Source organism: Pteropus medius, unplaced genomic scaffold (assembly GCF_902729225.1).
Source record: "Pteropus medius unplaced genomic scaffold, Ma_sr-lr_union100, whole genome shotgun sequence".
Classification (NCBI taxonomy): Eukaryota; Metazoa; Chordata; class Mammalia; order Chiroptera; family Pteropodidae; genus Pteropus; species Pteropus medius.
This window is the reverse complement of record NW_024355205.1, coordinates 7,296,199-7,320,912: the sequence shown is the minus strand read 5'-3', so window position 1 is coordinate 7,320,912 and position 24,714 is coordinate 7,296,199. Positions and strand designations below refer to the sequence as shown.

General features: G+C 33.1%; 1 protein-coding gene across 10 annotated transcripts in view; it reads right to left on the bottom strand.

Moving 5' to 3' along the window:
- The window catches only part of MECOM (MDS1 and EVI1 complex locus), a 271,693-nt gene that overhangs the window by 4,382 nt on the left and 242,597 nt on the right, over positions 1 to 24,714 (bottom strand). For 6 of the 10 annotated variants that reach the window (XM_039857823.1, XM_039857824.1, XM_039857828.1 and 3 more), the window contains exons 8-15: positions 23,156 to 23,243; positions 18,096 to 18,122; positions 12,500 to 12,666; positions 11,347 to 11,424; positions 7,509 to 7,678; positions 5,417 to 5,561; positions 1,872 to 2,108; positions 843 to 1,026 (exon numbers count right to left, since the gene is read on the bottom strand). In XM_039857823.1, coding sequence (XP_039713757.1) covers positions 843 to 1,026; positions 1,872 to 2,108; positions 5,417 to 5,561; positions 7,509 to 7,678; positions 11,347 to 11,424; positions 12,500 to 12,666; positions 18,096 to 18,122; positions 23,156 to 23,243 — 1,096 coding nt within the window. The remainder of the gene's footprint in view (positions 1 to 842; positions 1,027 to 1,871; positions 2,109 to 5,416; positions 5,562 to 7,508; positions 7,679 to 11,346; positions 11,425 to 12,499; positions 12,667 to 18,095; positions 18,123 to 23,155; positions 23,244 to 24,714) is intronic. The other 4 variants (XM_039857825.1, XM_039857826.1, XM_039857832.1 and 1 more) reach the window with 2 other exon arrangements.

Here is a 24,714-nt window from a genome sequence, read left to right as displayed (position 1 = left end):
GTCAATATGGCCACATGGTTTGATGTCAGGCCATCTCCAAAATGAACTAACAATTAAATCAAATGACTAACAAATATGGTAATAAAAGGAAGTTTTTTCTTTCTTTTTTTTTTTTTAATTGACCTGAATGAACAATCTGGTTGAGTGTGGATACCAAGCAGAAAGTATTGACTTCCATTTTTTGTGATAAAAGAACTGAGGCTCTTTTAATTGGTATTTATAGATCCTTAAATGGATTTACTTTAGTTACCACAGTGCTGATAAAATGTGGTAGAGCCCAATGAACTCAGGTACCATTCATTCATTCATTCATTTAATAAAAATTAATAGGTTTTATTTCCAGATCTGCCTTTAAGTTGCTATAGACTTTTGGCAACTCATTTCTTCTCTGATCCGCAGTTTGCTCCTAAATTCTATAATTAGATGACTTGTTAATTAGCAATATATAGAAGGGACAAAACAACAGAGAAAAGAATTCACTTTCCAAAAATCTTAAAATATAATCAGATTGACAAAAAATATAGATGCAAAGCAATTAGAAAATAATTCTGAAGTAATATATATTTAGTTGCAAGAAAACATGGGCTATATACAGAAATAAGGGAACTGCGAAGTAAAATAATGATTTTGGTTTTTCACAGAAGTTTCCGTGTAGAATGCAGCCATATTAGTTGCTGTATTGGTTAACTATTTTGGATTTGGTCACAGAGTAAGGATTTGAACATTCTGAGTAAAGCATCTGAACCTGTTCAGATTCTAGACTATTGCAAACATAGAATATCTGCCTTTTGGCAACAAAGGCACAATGTCATTATGATGCTATACTGCCAGAAAATATATACCTGTGATTTGGACTTTCTGTGTAACGGCTGTTTAAGTTCCTCTGGCACATGGGAAGTACTAAAAGAAGAGAGCTCAGCTTCAGTATATTGATTATCTTCCATTTTCCTCATTTTGAGGCTATCTGTGAAGTGCCTTATATGATCTAGAGCAGAAAGTCCAGTTTTGTATTCTTCCTCTTTATACCTAAAATGAACCAATGGGAAAGCACAGAGGATTTTTTTTCTTTTTCAGTTTGTTATGCAACCAAATCACTATTCATTTGAATCTACACAGTTGATGAATGTCATATATTTGCAGTATAAAGTAGCATGCATCAATTATTGGGTTCTTTAAAATGTTTACAAATATTATATTTAAAAATAAATTTCTTTTATGAGTTTTCATAACTAAAGCAAGCATATAGTTGAGATAAAGAGGTAAAGTCAATGACATGTGAAATAAGCAATGCAGTGGAGACAGAATTCATGTCTATAATTTCCATTTAAAATAAAGCCAGTTATGAAAATATTTAATCAGCACCCACTATCTATGTGAAAATATAATATTCCCATCAATTTAACTATTTGTTTAAATTTTCCATTTGAAAACCTATCATTTATACAGATTACATATATATCAAACGAAGTGAAATTTATTGCAATAATATTGGACTAATAACACATCAGATTATTGAATGAATTAGATAATGTTGAAATCTATTTTTCTTTGAGTTTTTTAGGTAGAGTCTAAATAAATGATTGTGTACTTGTGTAATTTTCATTTATCCTTCCAACCTCAGGTTAATCAGAGTTCCATGAACACTGATGTATTTATATGATTGCGGGTTATGTTGATGGCTACAATATTTTCATGTATTTAAAATCAATCCACTGTGTATGCTTTGCTAATTCAAATTCAATTTTTATAATTTATTACTCACAAATTGCTTATCACTTGAAATGTTGCTCTAATGGAAAAACAGAGCAGGAGGAGTTATGATCATGTGTATTTATTCTTGCTTATTTACTAACGTCACCCGAGGCACTTACCTCACTGGAGAAGTCTTGCAACTCATCTCCAGGGCGTTGGTTTCTTCATAGTCATCCTCAGGGTTTCCTTCATGTAAATTAGTTGTCACTGGTTCCTTTCCTGTTTTTACAGTAATATCATTGTCTTCATCCTCCTCATCTAACAACACCTCATCTTCTACTTCTTCATCATCCAGTAAATCTGAATTTTGACTCGTCACTAAAGCCTTTTCATCCTTAAAGTGACTGCCATTCATTCTTTCAAAAGCATAAAAAAAAGGGCCAGTTACTAGTTTCATGTTTAAGCATGCATTTAGTGTTTTTATCATGTCTTCCTAACAACAGGTTAGATTTTCAAACTTCTATAGCAAATTTTTATTGTTTAGGCTTTATGGCAACCATGGGAAAATAATGTAACCTCACAAATAAGAAAATGAAAAAAAAAATAATTGGGTGGTTATTCAGATTATAAATGGAGCCTCCAGCAGAACTAGAAAAACAATCTCAGTCTCCTATTTCTTATCAGGCTTTTCTCTGATAAATGATATTGTTACATACGCTATAAAAAGCACACAAATGGTTTCTCTACATAATTTTACCTAATTACCATGTAAGTACCCATCATTTAAAATAATAGATTTCTGGAAAACTCATATTCTTGAGCAACACTGACAAAAGTTTCAACACGCATGCCTAACGTGAATCTAAGAGTTGAAAAAAGAAAGTTAAGGTAGCTGCCAAGGGCCAACCAGTATTTGACATATACCATTGGTGGTGTATGCCACTTAGACATCTATTCAAACTTGGAAGTGATTGAGAGCTCATTTACTTGTACTATTTTCAAACTATCCTTGATGGTTGGAGTGTAAAAAAGTTCCTTGTTCCTATAATAACATTGGGGTGGGAAATTACCTAAATATGTAATTGTACAAAAATCTTTTGAAGCTTACTTAGCAAGCATGTCTAATATAATGATAAAAAATAAGATTATTATATTTAAAAAGCCATTTGTAATATTTTATTTTGTGGTTTTAAGAATTGCAATGTGATTCAAAAGTTTAATTACATAGAAGTCCCAATTTAATATATTTGAGATCATTTATGAAACTAGAATAAGCTTTTCAGGTGTTAAAATAAATATTAAAATGTGTGTAAGTAGAAGTAAAAATTCAGGGTAAGATTTAAAAGTTATAAAATAATTATAAATGTTTTGAAGCAGAAAATATCTTCTCTTAACCTTCTTCTTATAAAGATATATGATCAGGGAAGTTAAGGCACTTGCCTAAGTTCAGAAAGCTTGTTAGAGATTAAACCATCATAGACATCTAGGTGTCCTGATTCCCAGGCCAGTCATCATTTTTCCATTTGTCTTGTTACTTTACCTATTTACTAATTCGAAAAACTTGCTGAGACTAAGTTATTGTTATAGTCATGTATAATTTTCACACTTAATGTAACTATTTTTCAGATTGTAGAAAATCAGGTATCAGAGATAGACCCTCACCACTTTCTCACATTTAAAAAAATGAGTGTAACTTAATATTTAGATTTCCCAGGGTAAAACAAACAAACAAACAAACAAACAAATAAATAAATAAAACAAGCATGGGTATGACAGATGCTCATAGTAAAAATCCATTTGACCAGCAATAGTCACATCATTAAGTTATTAATTCAACCATTCTCTTAACCTCTTTTATAAAAGAATGATGAAAAAATGTTTTGCACAGACATAAATTATTTTCCAGTTACACTGCCAATTTGCTAGCATTTTTAAATGGATTAAAATTGTTATTTAAAAAAATGAAAGAAAAAGTAAAAGGACAAAAGAATGTATGGATGAAAACCAAAAGTAACAAAGCCAACATGATTAAGCAAACCTATTTGTTAATTATGCTTTCAAATATGGCGATTTATGGGGAATAAATTATTCATCAAAAGTAGCCTGATAGGAGATCAGGGGGCAGGAAAAGTTAGATGACTCAGTCTTCTTACTTCTGTGTTGTTTAGACATGTTGGAGCCAGATGTTGTAGCTATATGGTTCACGAATCTCCAATTAAGGGCTAGAAAATCTGAATAGGCATCTCAGAACTCAAATGATATTTTTTGTAATATTCTTATTTGAATCATGTAACTATCATTATCAAAATGTAAGATTGTTATCTTTTTTACTTGTCCTTACTACTTTGTACTTTTGATTATCTGCCTCATCTCTCTCTCTCCTCTGTCTCCCCTCTGTCTCTCTCTCACACAAATGCACACAAACACATACACACAAAACTGGGTAAGCAGAGCAAAGTATACTTCCAACTGTCCAAGTGCACAAGTTTTAATTCTTATAAGATTTCTTAGAGGCTGGGAAAGTCATGCAATAGCAGACCTCTCCCTTTTTTCCTTTGATACACTTTATACAAGTTGAAGGACAGGAGTAGTTATAATTTTTATGTTTTCTTGGAAAATAATGTTTATTTGAAGCTTGCCTTAATGGGAAAACTACTTAAAATAATTCACTTCGACTTTTAACATCACAGTAATACTTGTGTGATGAAAAGTAATGGTACTTTCATTAACTAGTTTCATATTACTTTAAAATGAACAGTGTAGCATCCTAATTGAATAGCTATGTTCAGAAAAACCTAGTTACAATTAAATATCTCAATATCAGATATTTAATTGTAACTTAAAGATAAGAAAGATTCAGGAGTTTTGATAAATTATAATGTTTCATAACATCATATAAAATGTAAAACGTTAGATAAGTGTTAATTATTATCAGCAGCATTAAAAGTTTTTCTTCATGAATTAAGCCGTATGTGTTTTATGTTGATGATAAGAGGGAGCCAGTGCACCAGACCACTAAAAACAAGGATGATCACACACAATGAAACAAATGTGCCAGAATTAAACAAGCCTCCACTCGACAGCATATAAAGTAATGATAGAATCTTAAGATGTCTAAAATGGTTTCTGAAAAGATATTTAGATGACACTCAATGAGTATTTTATGTATAAATATGTACATATATAAATACAGATACATACAGTCATATATAGTCAGATAATAGTCACATATTATCTGTACTACATATAACCTGTGACATATAGTAGCAACCACTATTGACCAGTGATGAAATTGAATCCCTGTTGTGACTTTCCCTTCTACTTGGCAAATGTTGATGAAACAGTCAGAACAGACTGGTGGTAAAAAAAAAAAATATATATATATATATATATATATAGACTTTGGAATGGGACGGCCCAGGTCAAATCCCACTTACTGCTCGTGTGACGTCTGGCAAGGTATTAATCTTCAATGTCTCTCTTTTTTTCACTGATAAAGTCACTTAATAATAGTCGGTATCTCATAGGATTATTATGGTCATTAAATTAATTGATACATGTAAAATGCTTTAAAGAGCATTTGTTCTAAATCTGTTCTAAATAAATACCAGCCGTTGGTGGTAGGAGCCATAGCAGCGTCACAAAAGTAAGCATAGCAAATGTATTTGAAAACATGTTTATTTCAAAAATTATAGAGTTTAAAAAAGAATAAAACTAGCTTTACCTCTCCTCTGTATTCCTGGGAGACTGGCTGCTGTGGTTGCTATTCCCAATGAAATTTCGAATTTCTGTGAAGTAAGCATCTTCTTTGTCATCGAGAATTGCACCTGTACTTTCCAGTTCAGAATGAGGCGACGATGTTGCTGTACCTGACAGAAGAGAAAGCCTTTTGTGAAAAAGACTATTATTTATATGGAAGTTTATTTTGAATCTTATTCTTTCTTCATTTGGTCAGTGTTTCCCTCCCCACCCCACCCCCCAAAAACAGGCTCATTTGAATATTAATAATAGTAACTATAGGAGGTCAGAGTCTTCCTAATTTATCATATTACACATGCAAATAAAAGTCCCTTGGGGAATATTCTGAACCATTGAAATCATGAGGTACAGTCTCCCAAATATGTTATTTCCCCCACTAGCTTCTTCCTAGTAGTCCCACTGAAACACGGAAACATTTTTATTCATACAGCAAGGAGATGGGGGAGGCAAATTACAGAGAGGTCTTAAATGGATTCTGCCAGAAGAAACTGTACGCACAGTCCCGGGTGCCGTCAGGATGTATTCATTGCTCCCATGCTAAAGTATGTTACCAAATAAAGACTGAAAACATGCTGAAAATTCTGCATTCTGACTTGGTGGACTGAGCCGTGGGTAGACTCAGGACACATAGTCAGAGATTGTGTACAGTATTAAAAGGACAATATTAGATGTGCTGATTACAGGAGGATCTTCAGCTTCCTTACCTCCAAAATTAGAATCATAATGCCTGAATCACGAGATTGTTATAAGGTTTCCATACATTTGTACAATTATAAACACTTTATATTAGTTAAATGTTACATTAACATTTACTTCATACTGTTTATTTGCCCACAAAATATCTATAATTTAATGGTTCATCATAATAGTCTAGAGGACAAAAACAAAAGGTTAGAATATCCCTCATCTTAATAAAGTTATAATATGGGTCAACAAATAAATATTCAACTTTGACACATCACATTTTTAACTTATCTTTTTTTCTGACGTAGTTCTGACTAGAAAAATTATAATAGTACACTGTAAAGATGCACACCATTAGAAAGTATAGCCGGTTTTCAATTTTGTATTAGACTTCTGTCTCTAAAATTGGATGTTTTTAAACCATGAACATTATATTTTTGGCTTTGAGGGAAATGAACAGTATATAGCTCTAAGTTGTAGTCATCCACGATCATAAGAAATGTGCCTGTACAGTGGAGTAAGAATTCATAAAAAAATAATTTGCTTAAGTAAAGATCTCTACTTCACATAAATCCAACTTTTTCCTGTTCTTAAAATATCTTTTCCTGAACTCCATGCTTGCCCCCACCCCAACCCCAAGTCACTTGCTTACTTCACTAGAAACAAATTGTGGCTACACAAGTTAGCTCCACAAACATATGCCAGCTGGTAAATATTAATTAATGGCTTATTATCTAATAATCAGAAGCCAAAGAAAAGCTACCATTTCTTCTATTAACTATATGCTGGCAGATCTGGGTTAGGGAAAGTTTTTTTTGTCACTTTTAACTTAATTCACCATCAGTATTTGTGACCAAAACCACACACCACTAACACTTGCTATGGTTTACTCTGATCATGTCCACAATCTTCTATCACTAATCTCTAAAAGATTACCCTGGAGAGGTTGTCCGAACTCCAGGCCTTCTGCAAAAGCAGCCATAGTTTCTTGGTTACTATTCAGAGCATGATACTCTGGTGCTCCATTCTGGAAATCCTGCCATTCCTGGGGGGACAGGTTCTGTGACAATAAGTGGAAAGATTGTTCCTTGCAATTTAAGAAATCTTGATTTATAAGTCTCCTGTGAGTTTGGGTCATGATTCTCTTTGCTTCAGATTGCCCATTGAGATGAATCCAGAATAAAAAATAATTCAAATAAGGCTCCGAGTTGTATATTATTCAATGACCACATCACTTCAAAGTCTCAACGAAAACATGCTGCAAATTTTCACAAGATCCGAGCTTTGTGTCAGAGTGGAATGAGAGCATAAAAATTATCTTTTCAATTAAAATAATAAGCCATCTTCTCCTCATAACACAACTGATTACCTACCAGACATGTTCCCATTCTCATGTTTCTTTAGGTGTCTGTCTAAGTTGGTCTGTTGACCGAAACACCTATCACATAAGTGACACTTAAAGGGCTTCTCCTTATTGTGGATGTTGCGAACATGCCGCTGCAAGTTAGAAGATATGCTAAATGATCTGTCACAGTATTTGCATCTGAAAAAGAAACGGAAAATTTGCAAGCAAATCAAAAGATATTTTTCAAGACTAGTAAGCCTGATATCCAAAATTGTCACCCATAAAACAACATTTAGAAAAAAGGCACAGGCAAGAAAACTATTCATAGTCAATATTTCAATTCAAATTGCCTTAAATATTTTCATGACTTTATAAAATACAATTAATAAAATGTTAGTGATTTGATTGCCCCTAAATTTATTAATCAGTTCTAATATTTTAAATAAACCTCACAAAATTAAAGACATTAAGAAATAGTAGTATTGTTCTATCTTCTTCTTAGGATTGTACAGTTAAATTCTTTATAAACTAATATGAAACAAATTCACATATTCTTCAAATAAAGTAGAAAGATCATTTTTAATTCAAAATTTCAAAGTCTGATTAAATAATTTCTTAGTAAATTCACTTTCTCAATTGCTAATCCTAAAAGATATTCCTTTATTTTCTCCAAAATAGCAATAAACATTCCAAACTTTTAAAACAGAGGAAATGTGAATAGTTTAGTCTGATAACAAACATGCTGATTTTTATAATCTGTAGTGATTAGGAGCCCCCGAACCCTTTACTCTATTAACCTAAACTGTTAGAAAAGACAATAAGACTGCCACTAAATTCTCCTTTTGGAATAAAAACAAAAGCTTTCTTTAGCCTCCCCTCTTCCTACTCCCCCAATTTTCCATTCCTACTTTTCTTAAAGAGTTTGTGGTAGCTCTAAATCAGGTCAGTTTTCCAGAAAAACACGTATTATTAGTTAGCTAATTGTTTCTGACTTCCATGAGATTAAAAAAAAAAATCATAAATTATTTTGAAGTTCTCCTTGAGACATACAATAAAAATGTAACTCCCTTCTACCCCCTGCTCTTAAAGGTGAGGAAGAAAAGTGGTCATTTATGGGGTATTCTCTAGCATCTTAAAGTAAAGATTGCATTATATGTTTATGTGATTTTTTTTTTGTATGTGTGTTGCTTGAAATAAAAAATCAACTTTCTCCAGATAACTTTTAAGTGAAAATTTCTAACTTAGCAGCCAGAAAATCCTCAACTCAATCTTTCACGTATGAAAGGCCCTTCTCCTCCCACTTCTGAATACAGACTCAGTGGCTCAAGTGCTCTATATCAAAAATCACCCCATTCCACTCCAAGTGTTTGGGCTTCTACAGCTGTCTCTACGTGATGCCAGAAGTCTAGTTAGTTCGACGGGGAAAATAAATCTGTTAAACTAGTTACTTTGGCATAGTATCAATAAACCAACTCAATGACTGATTTAATTTTTCCCCCTTAAAAAACTGTTCTGGCATCATGTGGTTCTACAACTTTCCTCACTTACAATATTAATTTAAAAATGTGTGAAACCCCACATTGATAGTAGTTGTAATATTTTAGCTTCAGCTTTATATATGCATATATGTAGTCATGGCTTTCTCTGCAATAACCTTCTTGACTTCCAAGGCCCACTGCAATGAGAACCACGATACAATTAGCACAATTGTGTTGTATTAAGTAGAACAGCTTAAGAAATACCAATACAGAAAACTTATACTCCCGTAAAACACTTTAGAAAAATTTTCTCTCAAAACGTTTTCTACACAAACCATGAGGAAGAGAGATTTTGTTTTTGACATGCTTCCAACTTTCTGCCTGTATAAAAAGGGGCTTTTCCAAATCTAATAAACATCATCTACTCTAATATAAATAAAATTGGCCAATAAGGATGTTCTAACCAATAATGATCTGTTACTTTGTATCTTTCCTTTGCTAATAATGTCTGGGCCAAAAGGTTGAGTGCTCCTAAATAAAAAATCATTCCATTCTACCCCAATAAATCAATAAGTGCTTAAGAGGCTAAATTTCAGAGATACTTAAAATGAACACAATACAATCACAAGCAGTACACAGTTAACAATTTGGATGTAAATGTAAGGGTCACGGGAGCCTTTGGGATCATAGTATGATATCAAAACCCAGACGTGAGCTCCAGGCTTGGGTCTTAATTCTGGATCTATTAGTACCAGATTTTACAGAAGGCAATTAGCCTCTGTGGATCTGATTTTTCTCACTTGTAAAACAGAGGAGCTGGATAAATAATTAAGATTTCTAGCGAGGACAATATTTTTAAAAATACACAGACAATAACAGCACTGTTTATGCGGTAGAATAAAACCACTGAATTGAAACATAAAGAAAAAGTAAAACGAGCATAGATAGTATCATAGTCGCATACCAGACCCTTGGCCACAACAAAATATAAGTGTGGAAATCTTTTCTTTGACTTAAGCAGAATCCCTGGGATCTGAAATTTTCTCAAAAAGGGCAATTGCTTAACACTTTCCATTTTTATATATTTCTGAGACCTATTATACCAAGTTCATCCTATCACATAGAAAGTAGAAATATTACTTATAATTAATGATTTATAAAACATTTAGGAAAGCAGAGAATCTAAGAAAGTATTTTATTATTTTCTAAGTTTAAGTACCCCTAATTTTCTTCTAAATTTTTCATTATCTTCAAATAAGCATTAGTCTGCCCGTTTTCTTATTCTTGTATATAAAAAGTCTTCGAAATCTCATAAATTATTTATTTTAATAAAAAAGTGAGCACTCAGACAAAAATAATTTTATACATATGCATTACCTAAGAATATCAAAACAGAATAAAATTATATTACTTAAGATAAATAACATTCATTCTTTGAAGAATGAATGAGTACCTAATACTACATGCAAAGCACTGCACATTAAACAATATAGATTTTATATATATAAAACATATATACATATATAAAACATATATATACACACATATATACATATAAAATATATGTGTATACATATGTATGTATGTATGTATGTATGTATGTATGTATGTATGTATATATATTTAGGCGAGGCAACCCTTGGTTGACCTCACAGATTGCAAGGACCTTGTCAGTTTACAATCCCTTATTTTTTTTATTTTTTACGCCTATAGCACGGAGTCTTCCTAGGTGGTCTCCCATACAAGTACTAACCAGGCCCGACCCTGCTTAGCTTCTGAGATCATCCAGGATTGGGTTTGTTCAGGGTGGCATGGCCACAGACTGTAGATTATATTTTAAAACTGGAAGGGAGAATGTACTTTAGAAATTGTGGGTGGCATTGCCCCTCTTTCTATAATATATTCTGCTTTACGTGTTCTATCCCAGGTTTAAGGTTTATCCCTTAAATCTACTAATAGGACCTGTGGACATTGACTTAACTATATTGAGAAAACAAAGTTATATGTCAGTTGTTAACTCCTAGCAGAGATTTAAGGCTTTGAAATAAGGCTGCAAAGTCATGATTACTGTCCATTAAAAGAGCATTGATTAATCAGAGGGAAAGAAAACACTAAAATAATTTTTCAAATAATTAAAAATGACTAACATTTCTTAAAAATTTATTAGATGTTGTTAGAACTTTTAAACTGAGATGTAAGAAGCTTTCATTAAAGAAATCGAGATTCTCCTAATTTTTATCCTTGCCATTATTTAATTCTTCTTTGACTCAAAATTAAATAGACATATATTCAGGCATGCACAAAAGTAGCATCCTTTAAAATTGTAACTGAGTCCTCTTTAATTCGTACATTATTTATCAAGATATTTAGTAAAAATCATTGTCAAACCTGTAAGGCTGCTCTCCTGTATGAGTTCTCAAGTGCCGTGTTAGGTTTGCAGACCTTGGAAAAATCTTGCCACAGTATCTGTTATGAAAAGATGTTTATAAGAGAAAGTTGACTTTATTTCATTCAAGTCACAGAGAAGCCAGATGCTTATTCCTGATTTAATTAATCTTACATGGAACTCACATGTCTTTGGTATTTAAAATTTGCAACAAAGCCATTCTACAGATATAAATAACTCTACAAATAAAGGCTGTGTTACGAGATCTGGTTGAATTGATTATGCATAAGCAAGGAGTTGACAAAAATAGACTTCAGTTTTGATAACCCCCATACGCCTCTTTTATTAACTCTGTATCTTTATTTTCACAAAACCAAACCAGACAAGGGAATAAAAAAATGACAAGAGTCTGTGATTCTGGGTTGATGTAAACAGATTTCAAATGTTTCAACTCATTTTACATGTTAACCACAGTGACAACTCTCTGTACATTGAACGGTATCAGATCAGACAAGATTCTAAGACCTCATCCATCAAGGTATGTTTCTATAAAACCTTTTCTGAAAACAGAGTGACACATTTTCTAAAGAGCAGATAAATTGATATGCCTGACTCAGATGCCACAAATTTCTGAAGACAATTCAGATATTGTAAGCACAATTTATTTAAAAAAAAAAAGAAAACAGAAACAAAAATCAAGCTTTACTGTATTACTGATGAGTAACAAGAAACTTATTAACTAGCTTTCTTCACTTATTGACTTTATTCGTCCTTCATTAATGGCCTTATTCTTCAATGCCATGACAATTAATAAATCTTTGCTTGAGGACAGTAGTACTATACCTTTGGATGAAAATAATTAACTGTGAAAGAAAATTCATAAATATCAAAGTGAAACAAGTAGATAGTATTTGGACTGTTTCCAACCTCATTTATTACAACCAAATGGTCTGTGTTAAAATTCTCATGTAATAATAATTTTTTAAAACTACTATTTTTATATCTCACTAAATAAAGAGTACTTTGAAGTGCTTGAGATCTATCATGGTCGCTATTAATCATCCAATCAAGAATAATTTCTAAAACAAACAACAGGGACTTTGAAATCAGAGGGGAGATTTTTGGAAAGCCAGCCATAATTAACTTTGCAGTTACCTGCAGGTATAGCGTTCTTTTCCTTTCCGTAGAAGGTTCTCTGGAAGGGCATTGGGAGGCGCTCTGAAGTTGAACATGGAGGGAACTGACTGTAGAAGTTCACTGGCATCAGGTTTCAGGGCACTGAAGCTCTCTAGCTTCTCCGCCATGTTTTCAATAGCTGACATCTGAAAAGTAAAAGCACAAGACCATGAAAGATCCATCTGACATCTTTTCTTCTATAGCAGTTGCTAGCAAACCAAGAACATCATTAACAAAAAGGAAGCATCAAATCTACTGAATGCAATAGTCTGTAGAAAGAGGTTACAGAGTCCCAATATTAAACAAACAACAAGAGAATTTATTGATTTTGGAAATAACAGAGGTTATTGAGCTTATAAAATGCTGGGTGGACTTTCTCATAAGACCTTGGTTAGATCATTTTATAATAATCTGCTATACAATTGAGCAATGTAATACATGAGATAATAAAGCTAAATTAGATTTTTATTAAGTTAAATGAGAGCATTCATATTATGTTATGGATACCAATAGTGAACTGGAAATCCTAGGGAAAGGTCCTGTATGCCTGCCTAGTTAATAAAAACCGTAGGAAGCATGGCGTTCCATGAAAAGAACTCTCAGCATGAAAAACATCAAGTGTTCCAAAGTTACAGATTAAGCCAAATGTGTGTTATGCAAAAAGAAAAATTAAATGGGTAAGAGGTGTTTTGCCTAAGACTATGTTAAATTAATATCTGGGTATACTAGATTTTAAATGGGATCATATACAAAGGATTTTGATGAAATATTAATTTGTTCTGGACAAAGATGGAGTTGGAAGGAGAGTTCATAATATTCTAACTTCATATAATATAACTTGGCATGGGTGTTATAAGATAAGGGGAGCAATTAGTATAACCACACTCTTAGAGAAACGTTCTTGAAGAAAAACTACCCTGCCTAATCCTTCCCCTTAAACAACCTAATTTATTTTGTTTATAACCTTCAAGCTTTTGTCCACCTACGCATGTTTTTGACGGAGTCACAATCAGAAAGTGCATTTAATTTTAAAGTTAGCTTGAACCTCACCATCCTGTTACAAGGACTGTCCCCATACCTCCAATACTCCCAAAATGTTAAGTTTCCTCAGTGCTTACATTTTATTTGGAAGCTGCTTACTACTGAACTTTTTAAGTAGAAAAAGCAAACTCTCAGGACATCTTGTTAAATCAACTCTCCCATTATTTATTTGGTTCTCAGGGCACTATGCCACTGGAGAGCTCAGAGAGCTGTTAAAAAGGTGTTTGCACTTTATATGCACTCTGAATGTTTCTCAAAGAGCTGGGGTAGTAGACCAGAAGACTCCATGAAAGGATTAAAAATGGTTAACAACTGCATATGCAAGCAACCGTTCAACCCAAGAGGATGATTTTTTTTTTTTTTTTTTTTTTAGCTGATGAGATGGCAGGACAGATTTGGAGAACTAATTTATAAGCTCAGGTTAAAAATAAAAGGCAAAACTTCCTATTCAAAAGGAAAATTAACAAAATAGTACATTTCATGGACACAAAGCTGGACAGAATACCATTTTGACTTCTTAGACCAAATTCTTCACAGAATGGTCTGAACATAATTCTTTTCTTATAAAGGAAATATTTTAGGTTGATTCTTTAAATGGCTATTCATGTTGTAGTTAGCTCTCTTTCTTTTCCCTTCATTCTGGAGCCTGCCCTCCCATTTCATGCCCAGACTCCTAATGCTAGCTACAAATTGCAACGTACAGGGTACCACTGCCAATTTGCCAAATGTCTTTCTTCAAACACAGTGCAAAAAAAATCTCAGAGGAAAGTCAAGATACATTTACTTGTCAGACGACAAATGTGAACGCATCGGGAGGCGGTAGGGGCTATAAGCTCAGGGGTTTGATTCATAATCACTCAGCTGCTAAAACATTCTCCACAGATGCAAGCGGACAGCACATTTGTCACTATGAAGGATTTTGACACATACTGATCACAGGGCAGAGATATGGAATGATGATGCTGCTCAGAGAGGTTGGCAGAAACTCTGTCCCTGCAGAATACGGTCATTATCCCCCCTCTAGCCAGAGCATTAGCATTTTCATATTACTTGGAATTTTATTTATTAAAAATCAATCCAGAAATATTTTATGATACTATTTTATTTGCATTTATTCCTTCTAATTGTTCCTTGCAGAAAATCATTCTGATATTCTACCCTCCGTGGAATAAATTGTCTGAATGAAAAATGACCTCTGGCCTTCAGGCTGATTAGCAGTAACAAGCCAGGGTAAGGGTCATGATCGCATATATTTATTGGACAGAATAGTAAGTGCATGGGTGATGATTATAAATGTTTTATTTATGTACATTTAATATTTGAGTAAAGTTTCATTATCTAGTGGTTTTAAATCATTTGAGTGTCTGCCCTGCTGACACACTCAGATTCCTGTGGCGATACATCTTATAGAAACCCTTTTCCTTTTATATGGAAAAAAGCTTACTCATGACTATTATTATTCTCAACTTTCATCTCTAGCTCATATAAACTACAAGTCCTTCAACTTATTTAAGAGCAACTGGCTGTTGAGAAATGTGTCTTGATTTAGTAGCTGCTAATAGCTCCTTTTGAAGAAAGATCACTGTGATTACCTCAAATTGTTTTGATTTGGGAAAACCATCAAGAAACAAGAAAATATATTATGAGCTTGATGACTCAATAACAACATTTTTAAAGATAATAGGAAGAAGAATAGGGGTTACCCAAGTGTCTCTCTTATAAGTCACCCCCACCTTGGGCTTCTGGTGTCAAATTAAAAGAGGATTAAATTGGAGTGGGGAAAAGGAGAGAAGGAAGATGGGAAGTGAGTTGAGGGTAGCTCTATACACACACAACCCCCCCCCACACACACACATACGCACACACACACACACACAGTGGTTGCTGTCTAGCTAGCAACCACTGAAGCAACATAAAAGCTATCACTGAATCCTTCCTTTCATCTTCATAATATTTGCTCTCATAGCACTTGACTTCAGCTGAAGAGTAAATTTTCCCATTAAGACAGATAGAAGTGACTTACACATCTGCCAGTTGGGGTAATTTGGCAATGTTGTGACTATCAGCCGTAATCAATATCTTACATTAAGGAGTTGGATTAAAATGAACTTTATCTACCATATGGGTCAAAACTCTGCCTTTTCCTGACTATCTGGGCTGACTTATATAACGTTCCTTTTATAAAAGTAGTAAGCTTTGACAATCATTTTAAAGTCTGACGTATTTTAAAAATCAAGATGAATTGGAATAAATGAAACAGAATCTAGCTATATATTTTTTCAGTTAGGAAAAATCCAATGAAGAAGGCAATGTGCACCACTATGAATAAGAAATTTGTTGAGAACGGAGAAAATAAAGGAGGAAAAAAGTTAGATTGTGTATTTTAAAATGTATTGCTTTGTGTCCTATTAATGTCATAGCTTAATCTCTGATCAGTAAATGAGTTTTTTTTTCTATGGAACAGTAATCTATATTTACATATATAATAGCTGCTGATGGTATCTGCAGCCAAATGTCGGGAAGAGGAAGTCATTTCACCCCCTTCCAGTCCCCAAGAGGCTATTAACTTTATACTGACGCAAACTAATATTTAGACACGACTCCCTAGCTCTTACCAAAAAAATGTAGCTATTATCTCTAGTCAAATAAAGTTAGTATTTTTAAAAACATGTCAGCAGGCAAGATATCATCAACTGGGTCCTAAGCGCTTAGCTTAACATTTATTATCTGGCAACCAATAATTGATGATATAAAGAAGTTTCTCATTTAGGCTGTTAAAGTGACAATCTGATTATATGAAATGATATGTCTAATGGCACCATGAATTATGTGACCTAATGTTTTACAAATTAGATTAAATAAGCCTTATCATAAAATAACTTTTCATAAAATAACTTTTCATAAATAACTTATGATGGGAAAATTTGTAGATTTGGTAATTTTCTATATTTATTCACTTGATAATCTTGAGAAATCTCAAAATCATGGGCATTTGGGGGAAGTAAATATTCATATTTTATGTTTATCTCACTCCATGTATCACATTCTGCAATCATGATTATGAAATCACTTAGAATTTTTTACCATTGAAAACTAAAAACATATTTAATATTTCCCACTAATATCTATGTTTTATAAAATAAATATAAACCATAGCTCTGAAAAACCTATCGATCAGTGGAATGGAGTGTTTCCCAAGCATTCTGATGGTAGTTGCTATACCATTGCCTTATCGGGAGTCTAACTTAATATCTGAAGTTGACTTCATAAGTTGGTGGAATCATTGGCTGTATATGTAGAGGATAGTACCTTATACTTGAAGCAGCTAACAAAGTAGCTACTGGCAAGTAATAATCTACCTGGGAAAAGATGAGGACCATGAGGCACGATACTCAGGACATATCTCTGCCAGAGAGGTAGATGAGGAACACTGGAAATATAGGCCAGGATAATCAAAGAACAACCCCATCTACTATACAATTTTGCCTAAAGCAATGTCTGTCTGTCTGTCTGTCTGTCTGTCTGTTTGTCCAACTGTCTTAAAATGAATGAACTTAATCCTTAAACGTCTATCAGGATGAGAAGAATTACAATTCATTACTTAGTCTGCAGACAAAATAAAATGGAGAAATTTCTACTAAAGGAAAAACCAACATCAGATAGAGGAAACAGGTAAAGGCTAAAGTGCTCCAACTTAAAATAATTTATATACAATTAGATGGAGACTAAAGGAAAGTTGAACTATATCCCAAGATTTTACCCATACCTCAGAATCAATATATTTTGAGTGGAGAAGAGAATGAAGAAGTAAAAGCACATACACTTTTGTAAGATATGTTATTTGTATATATTTCCATTGACCCAAGGTTTATTTGGAAGTGGAAACTAAATAAGGGCTATTTTTTTCTTGAATAAAAGATAAAGCTGTTCTCTAATGTCATTAACTGACAACTGACTGTATCTGTAAATAGAACTGAAAGCTGAGGAAGTGCGAACCAATGCTAAAAGATTTATTCATTAGTTAGATATGGACTTTTAAAAATATTTAGTCTTATTTCTCCATACTGCTAGAACCAAGTTCTGTTCTAGGATATATGGATGTGAATTCCAATATCACCTTGTGGTTACGCATAAATTCAGGTTTTATCTTTTTGAAAGCTTTATCAAAAGCATCTTTAATATGCTGATACGGGCTCCCCAAAATAATGGTTGTTTCCACTTAGTGATGCATCTCAAAGCCTCTTTTAACAACATGCTCCTAAGCACCCAGAAAGAGTTCTACATCAAGGTATAATTATGTAATGGGTCAGATTTATAGAATAAACTTCTTTCTGTAAACAATTTATAGTACACTAAATGGCCAATTATAAAAAGGATTTTGCAGCTTGACAAGCTGAAAAAGTATTTTCTGAAGCCATATCATTTAACGGAAAGGGGCTCAGAATTCTTTATGTCCATATAGCAATTTAGAATATAAGTTGTTTTCCTTTTAATGCTATATTACTTTAGTTAAAAATATAAGTAAGAAACTTACCCAAGTTCTCTGATCAGGCAGTTGGAACTGGGAGCAAAATTGAAACAAAAACAAAAATTACTCCTGTATCGGTATCTTTACTGCAATCCATCCTTTGAGAAATTAACATTTAGACTAATTTAGTAATTTTTGCTTATCAGGTAACTATACCTTGAGTAAAAGTTTGCAAATAAAAATTAAATATCTGTATAACACTGTTGAGTTTCCTCTATTTACCTAAATTAAATTTTAGGATCAAGGTTACAAACCAGAATATCCTTTTTCCCAAGAAAGCTAAACACTGCCTACTACTAACTCTTGATTAGCAAAGCAGATACTTCCTTTTTACCTGTTTTTACTCATTGCAAAACGATTCTTAAATTTTATTTTAATAACTAAAAATTAAGTAATTTCCTGAAAAGAATGTGGTCTCTTGTATTTTTATGTTGTTAATAATAAGAAAATAAGACGTTTACCCAAATATGAATCACTGAGTAACAAAAGGTATTGTTTTTTGAAATGTATTGCTTGATTTTTATTAGTATAGTTCTTAGACCATCAGTAGTCAGAACACATGGGGATATTAATTTAAAGAATGACAAAGGTCTAGTTACGACAATTTATTATAAGAATCAGTGGAGAAAACTTCAGTAGTGAAAAATTCTTCCAGGAAATATAAATGTTATACCCTTAAAAATGTCATTTTGCGAGCATGGTTCCATAGTATAGCGGTCAGTATGTCTGCTTTACATGCAGAATGTCCTGAATTCACACCCCAGTGGAGCCACAGTCCATGGTCTACGGCCATGCCACCCTGAACAAGCCCAATGTCTGATCTCAGAAGCTAAGCAGGGTCAGGCCTGGTTAGTAATTGGATGGGAGACCACCCAGGAAGTCCAGGTGCTGTAGGCATAAAAAAAAAAAAAATCTCTTATATATATACTATATACATACATATATATATATATATACTGTATATATATATATATATATGTCATTTTGCTTGGTTAAAGGGAATATATATCATAAGTTTGGTATCTTTAATAAGGAAGATACACAGTTTTTAAGGATGAAATGTTTATCACAAAAGAAAACAACAAAAAATATTTCTTGAAAGCAAAATAGAAGATGAAGGGCAAAAGACTTAAGTGATTTCACATCAAGATATAAATGATAATTTGAGAAAAGACCAAGTTTTTCCCAATTCCTTGGGAAGTAGTAATGGGACAGTCAGACACTTTAAAAAAAATCAAAATGAATGAATAAAGGACAGAAATAGAAATAAAACAGAGTCCTTGGTGCAGATGTCGAAAAGCCAAACATGTGAAAATAAAACATATAAATAATCAAAAATAATATGAAACATATAGGAAAATAAACCAAGGAATAATAGCCAGTTTTAGAATAGCGTTATTGCCAAATGACAATTCAAATGAGCTACTAATGAGAGCAAAGTACCCCAAACAGAAATCAGTGGAATGGGCTTTCCAAAAATCACACAGCAATACCACTCCCTCTGTCTCATCTACTTGTGTCTGTATCTCCTTTTCAAAATTTGACCTAAACTAAGACTCCACAAATAATTTTCAACTCTTTTGTCAGGAAGAACCACTACAGTGCTTATTTCTCTATTATACTAAACTAACTTATTTAAATGAGAAAAAATAGAGGGCTCGGTAATCCTCCAGTGGCCCAACAGAGCAAACACATTTCTTTAAGAATTGAATTAAGAAAGGAAATTGTACCTTAAGAATGACAAAAAGAAACAAACAAACAAGCAAACAAACAAACAGTATTTATCTTTTAATTTTGACGTATATGTCCTTATATCTTCTAGGTTTTTTTGACAAGAATTTTTAAAATATGTTATTATTGAAAAGGCAGTAACATGGTCTAATAATCTTTCAATAAAATTCAATAAATATCTATTGAGACATCCACCTGGGAGGGATGTGCTAAGTGGAATACAAAGTCATACGGAAAATGTAAAATCAGGTTTGCCCAGAGACTACTCCTACCAAGCATTAACATATCCATTTATATGCTTTCCCTAAAGAGGAAATGTGGTCTCCTCTTTACTATTACAATAACCCTGAGAAATAGATAGGGTAGGTGTCATTGTCATTCTGAAGAGGATGATACAGAAGCCGTAGAGGGACCATGTGATTTGCTCCAGGATATTTTAAATGGAAAATGAAGTAGTAAATAATCTTATCCAAGCACTTATTAGACTACAAAATCATGGAAAGCCCTGGGATCAGAGGCAAGTCCCTCCATTTTGGCTTCTTGCTCTGTGCCACCCTTATTGCTGCCCTGTGAGACAGCACCAAGAACTCAGTAAGCATCTTTGCAAGTTCTTCTGGATACATGGTATACCCCCGCCAGAGAAACTGGCTCAGGAGACAGCAGAAGGGTATTTTACTGACATTCCTTTATATTCAAAATAGAATACTCTTGCACTCACTATTCCTAAGAGCTTTTCCTCATTTAGGTCCTTCCACATGCCAAGCACAATGCTAACCATGTTAGTACCTGAACACTGATCCTCACAGCTACCCCGGTGGAAGGAGTGTCGCCATTACACTGACAGAGAGGGCTCAAACAGATGAACTTCACTGCTCAAAACCTAAGTGCCTTTGCTAATAAGTAATGAAGCCAATTGTAAGGCAGTTATTTTATTTCGGCCCCAAACCCTTAGCAGTATTTGTTTATTTGTTTGTTTGAGGGTGGATCTTGAGGCTAGGATAGAATTTGATAGAGTACTAGAAAAAAACAAACAAACAAAAAATTCTACTGAATCTTTAGAACATTTGAGGCAGATTTCTGAAGACTGATGAAAATGGGGTGACCCTAGCTTCTCCCAGGCAACAGTCTCTAAGCCATCTGTATCCCAGTGATATACAGCATTTACACATGAAAACAGTTATGATGGTTAGATAAGTAATTAAATATTTCCATAGTCGTTAGTAAATAGCCTCTGTTCCAAACACCCTGAATGTCCTCTGCTTCTATGGCCTCCCCGCCCAAGACCATTCATACTGCCCCTGCATCCAGCAACTAAAGCATTAAAAGTTGGTGCAGCAAGGGTTCCAGAGCCCTGCTCCAGAATGCAGGAGTCCATTCGAATTGGTCAGTCTTCATGACATATCAGGTCTTAAATATTTTGATTATCACTCTTGGGTCCTGTTCCAAGAGCAACACACAGCAATAGGCAGTCCTTTACACCATGATATTCTGATTTGGAAAGGAAACACACTCAGCACTGTGGTCCCACAGGCGTGTTTGCAAAAGTCTGAGGGAATGATTGCTGTGCTCCAAGCACTATCCATGTGTCCCATCTTTTGTGATCCTTCATTAACTCTGGGACTATTAAAAGATTACATGTTTTCTTATATTATTTGGTTTAAGATATTTACAGGCTATATTTATAGCAGTTGCATGCACATGTGGAGTTATTGGTAGAAAAATTCGCTCATCTTATGATCCTGTAAATTTACCTTAGCTAGCTAGAAATCTGAATTTCAGAGAAGATAGAAACTTTATACCCAATTCCCTCATCTTACAGATAATGAAACTAAAAGACAGGTGGACCAAATCACTCAAAGACAATGAATCCCAGTCTTTTTTTTTTCCTCCGTAATACCATAGTACTTAATTTTGAAGTGATTAATTACTAGATTTTTAAGGATAATTAGAATATTAAAAAATAGATTATTGTAATTAAACGTATATAACTATAATATCCTTATAAATAGTTATAATTAGGAAGAAAGTTATCAAGAGAGATACACTTTTTTTGTGTAATATTTGACACAAAATGCATATTATGTTTACATTTATTAATCCATAAGGCCTAACTATAAAATATAAGTACCTGATAAACATTTATTATTTTAGAACTTGTTTCTTTTCTATAAAGTAATTATGTAAATAATATTTTTCCTTAGCCTTCCTATGAAAATGAATATTAATGGGAATATTTCTAACCCTTTTAATACTAAATCATATATTTTCTAGATTTGAAATACCAGAAGATGGTATTTCAGCTCTCATACTCTGTCATTCAGGACTTTGGGAAGGTACTTGAAAAAGTAAAGAAGAGGTAAAAGAGAGGCAGGGAGGGGTAGCAAGAGGAAGAGTCATTCCAAGATGATAGAATTGAACTAACTCCTAACTTTCTATAAAACAGCTTGCATAAAATTCCACCAATTTTATTAGAGGAGCATAATTGTTGGTTTGAATATACTAAAACAGAACAAATTAGTTTACTGCTTTCAAGTATCTTCATAAAACTTTTGTTTACTCTCTATAAAGACCAGAGCTTGTATCTTTTAACTATAAATAAATAAATAAATAAAATATCAATGAAGAATTCAAGATGTTTACATATTTGTTCTTTTGATATAATTCTCCACATTTTGATTGGTATGTAAACCAATTTTTTGAAATGACCAAATATGTAGGGACATAAAGCAATTCGATAACATTGCTTTGTATTTTCCTTGCAGTGAGAATCTGTATATATTTTGATAAACGGACACAACTTCACTCAGTAAATAGCTCAGTGTATTGTGGTGAATTCCTGTGCAATTATAGAATTTTGCTGGAATGGCCGGTGTGGTCTCTAGATAAATTCCTTCACCCTCTATGGTAACAGCTTGTCAGGTAGACTCATTTCCTGTTTTTATCTAAGCACTAAAAGAACATGAAAAACCTTCATGAGTTTAGGACAAGTCACAGTGTGATCCATTTCTTACTATTAGTAATTTTTAAGCACAAAAGACAACTTCAATATGCATTTTCTTACCCGAATTTTGCTTACTCCAAGATACACTTTGGCTCAATAAGCAGTTAATAGCAGACAATAACTGAATACCAAAATCATGTTATTTTTATACATATATTAATTACTTTTACTTTAAAGAGTTTGGGTTTAATTCTACTAGAATTTCCTGTGTTCTTCCACACCAGCGTCATAGGAAATCCCAATGTTCTCAAGATTTCTTTCATTTCATTGCACCTGCTTTTCAGGATCAACAAGTTAGTTTACAAGCTTGAGGTCTCAAATTCAAAATACTTACTTGTGGGTGAAATAAGAATCCTGGAGAAGGTCTCAAGTATTTCTCTTTTAAAGCTTCAAGTGGGTCAGTTAGTTTTCTTTTTTCTACTCTGAAAGGTTAAAATTAGATTTTGGAGATGAATCAGTCTCATATATCAATTACTACATAATCACTGACATTTAAAACAGCTAACAATAAAGCAAATGGTAGGTTTCTGGGAAGCATACTAATAAAAATATAAAGACATCTGTTTAGTTCTTGAAGAATATTCATTGCATTTCTGGGCGCTCAATGAAAGAAGGTCCTATTTACAATGGAAAAATTCTATTGAATGACTATTATAATGAGGAAATATAAAAAATGAAGAGTCATGAAATCAGAGGCATTGGTGACAAATTTGTAACTTTCCACTTCAAACGTAGACAACGTTTGGTGATTTTGAAATCATAAGAACAGAGTTCGTTTTGAAAATTTAAGTCATTTTCTACCAAGAAGGTGCTCCCCAAAATATTTATTATATTTCTTCCACATGTGCTGAAAACAGCAGGAGGGTTTATAAGCATTACCGTACATCCTGCTAGCTAGCCACTCTTTGAAGTATAAGTATCTTCTTTTGAATGCCACTGCAGATGAACAGGACAGGTGAAATGGGGGCGGTGAGAAGGAAAAAAGAAACCTTTCAAAGATAGGGAGAGATGTATAAAACTTATCTATATATCCCTTCTGCTTTAGAAATGTTTGTCATTTTATTTCCTATTGAAAACTGTTGAATAAGTACACTTTTAAAATAGAATAAAAATAAATTAAAAATAGCTACCACTCTTGAAATTTTATATATGCTATGTTTTGCATATACTATTTCACTTATTGAAATGGGTGCTCTTATATCCATTTTATGGATAGAAAAAAAATGTTAAGACATGGGAAAGATGAGATTTCAACCTAGGTCTTACACTACAACTGGGGTTTAGGTCATTCATGAGTTTGGTCAAATGAACTAGGGTCTTAATTGAGACTGAAATACCAAGAAGACTGAGATTAGAATAAATAAGAGGAAGATTAGGAAGTGGTGAAGAAGAAAGAATGCAATGGGTATTTGGAGGAATCAGAAGGCTATTGGCATTTGGGAGTGTCTAAGAAAGAAACTCTGAGAAATGATCTTCACAAAGGACTGAGACATATCACTGAGTTGAATATAACTCTACTGACAATGTGCAACATATAATCTACATACAATACATGGATGATGTTTTGCCTTTTTCTCCCTTCTTTAGTAATGGGACTGCCACAGGAATTAATATGTAATAATTGAAAAAAAAAGAAAGTCTCCAAGCGTGGTACTAATGGCTCTGAGATACTTTTGATTGTTCTTTTTTAATTCCCCTTGTCATATTCAAGGGTGAATATTCCTTAACATATTGGCAATGTTTCTCGGTCAATGTGTTGTAGATAATATAAGTAGAAAAAGAATTTTAAGTACAAAAAGGTTTGCCCCTCTAGTACCTATTAAGCAATAGGAACTCAATAAATATTGTTGAACAAAAGAATAGCACAAAATCAGTTCTTCATAAAAGAGAATT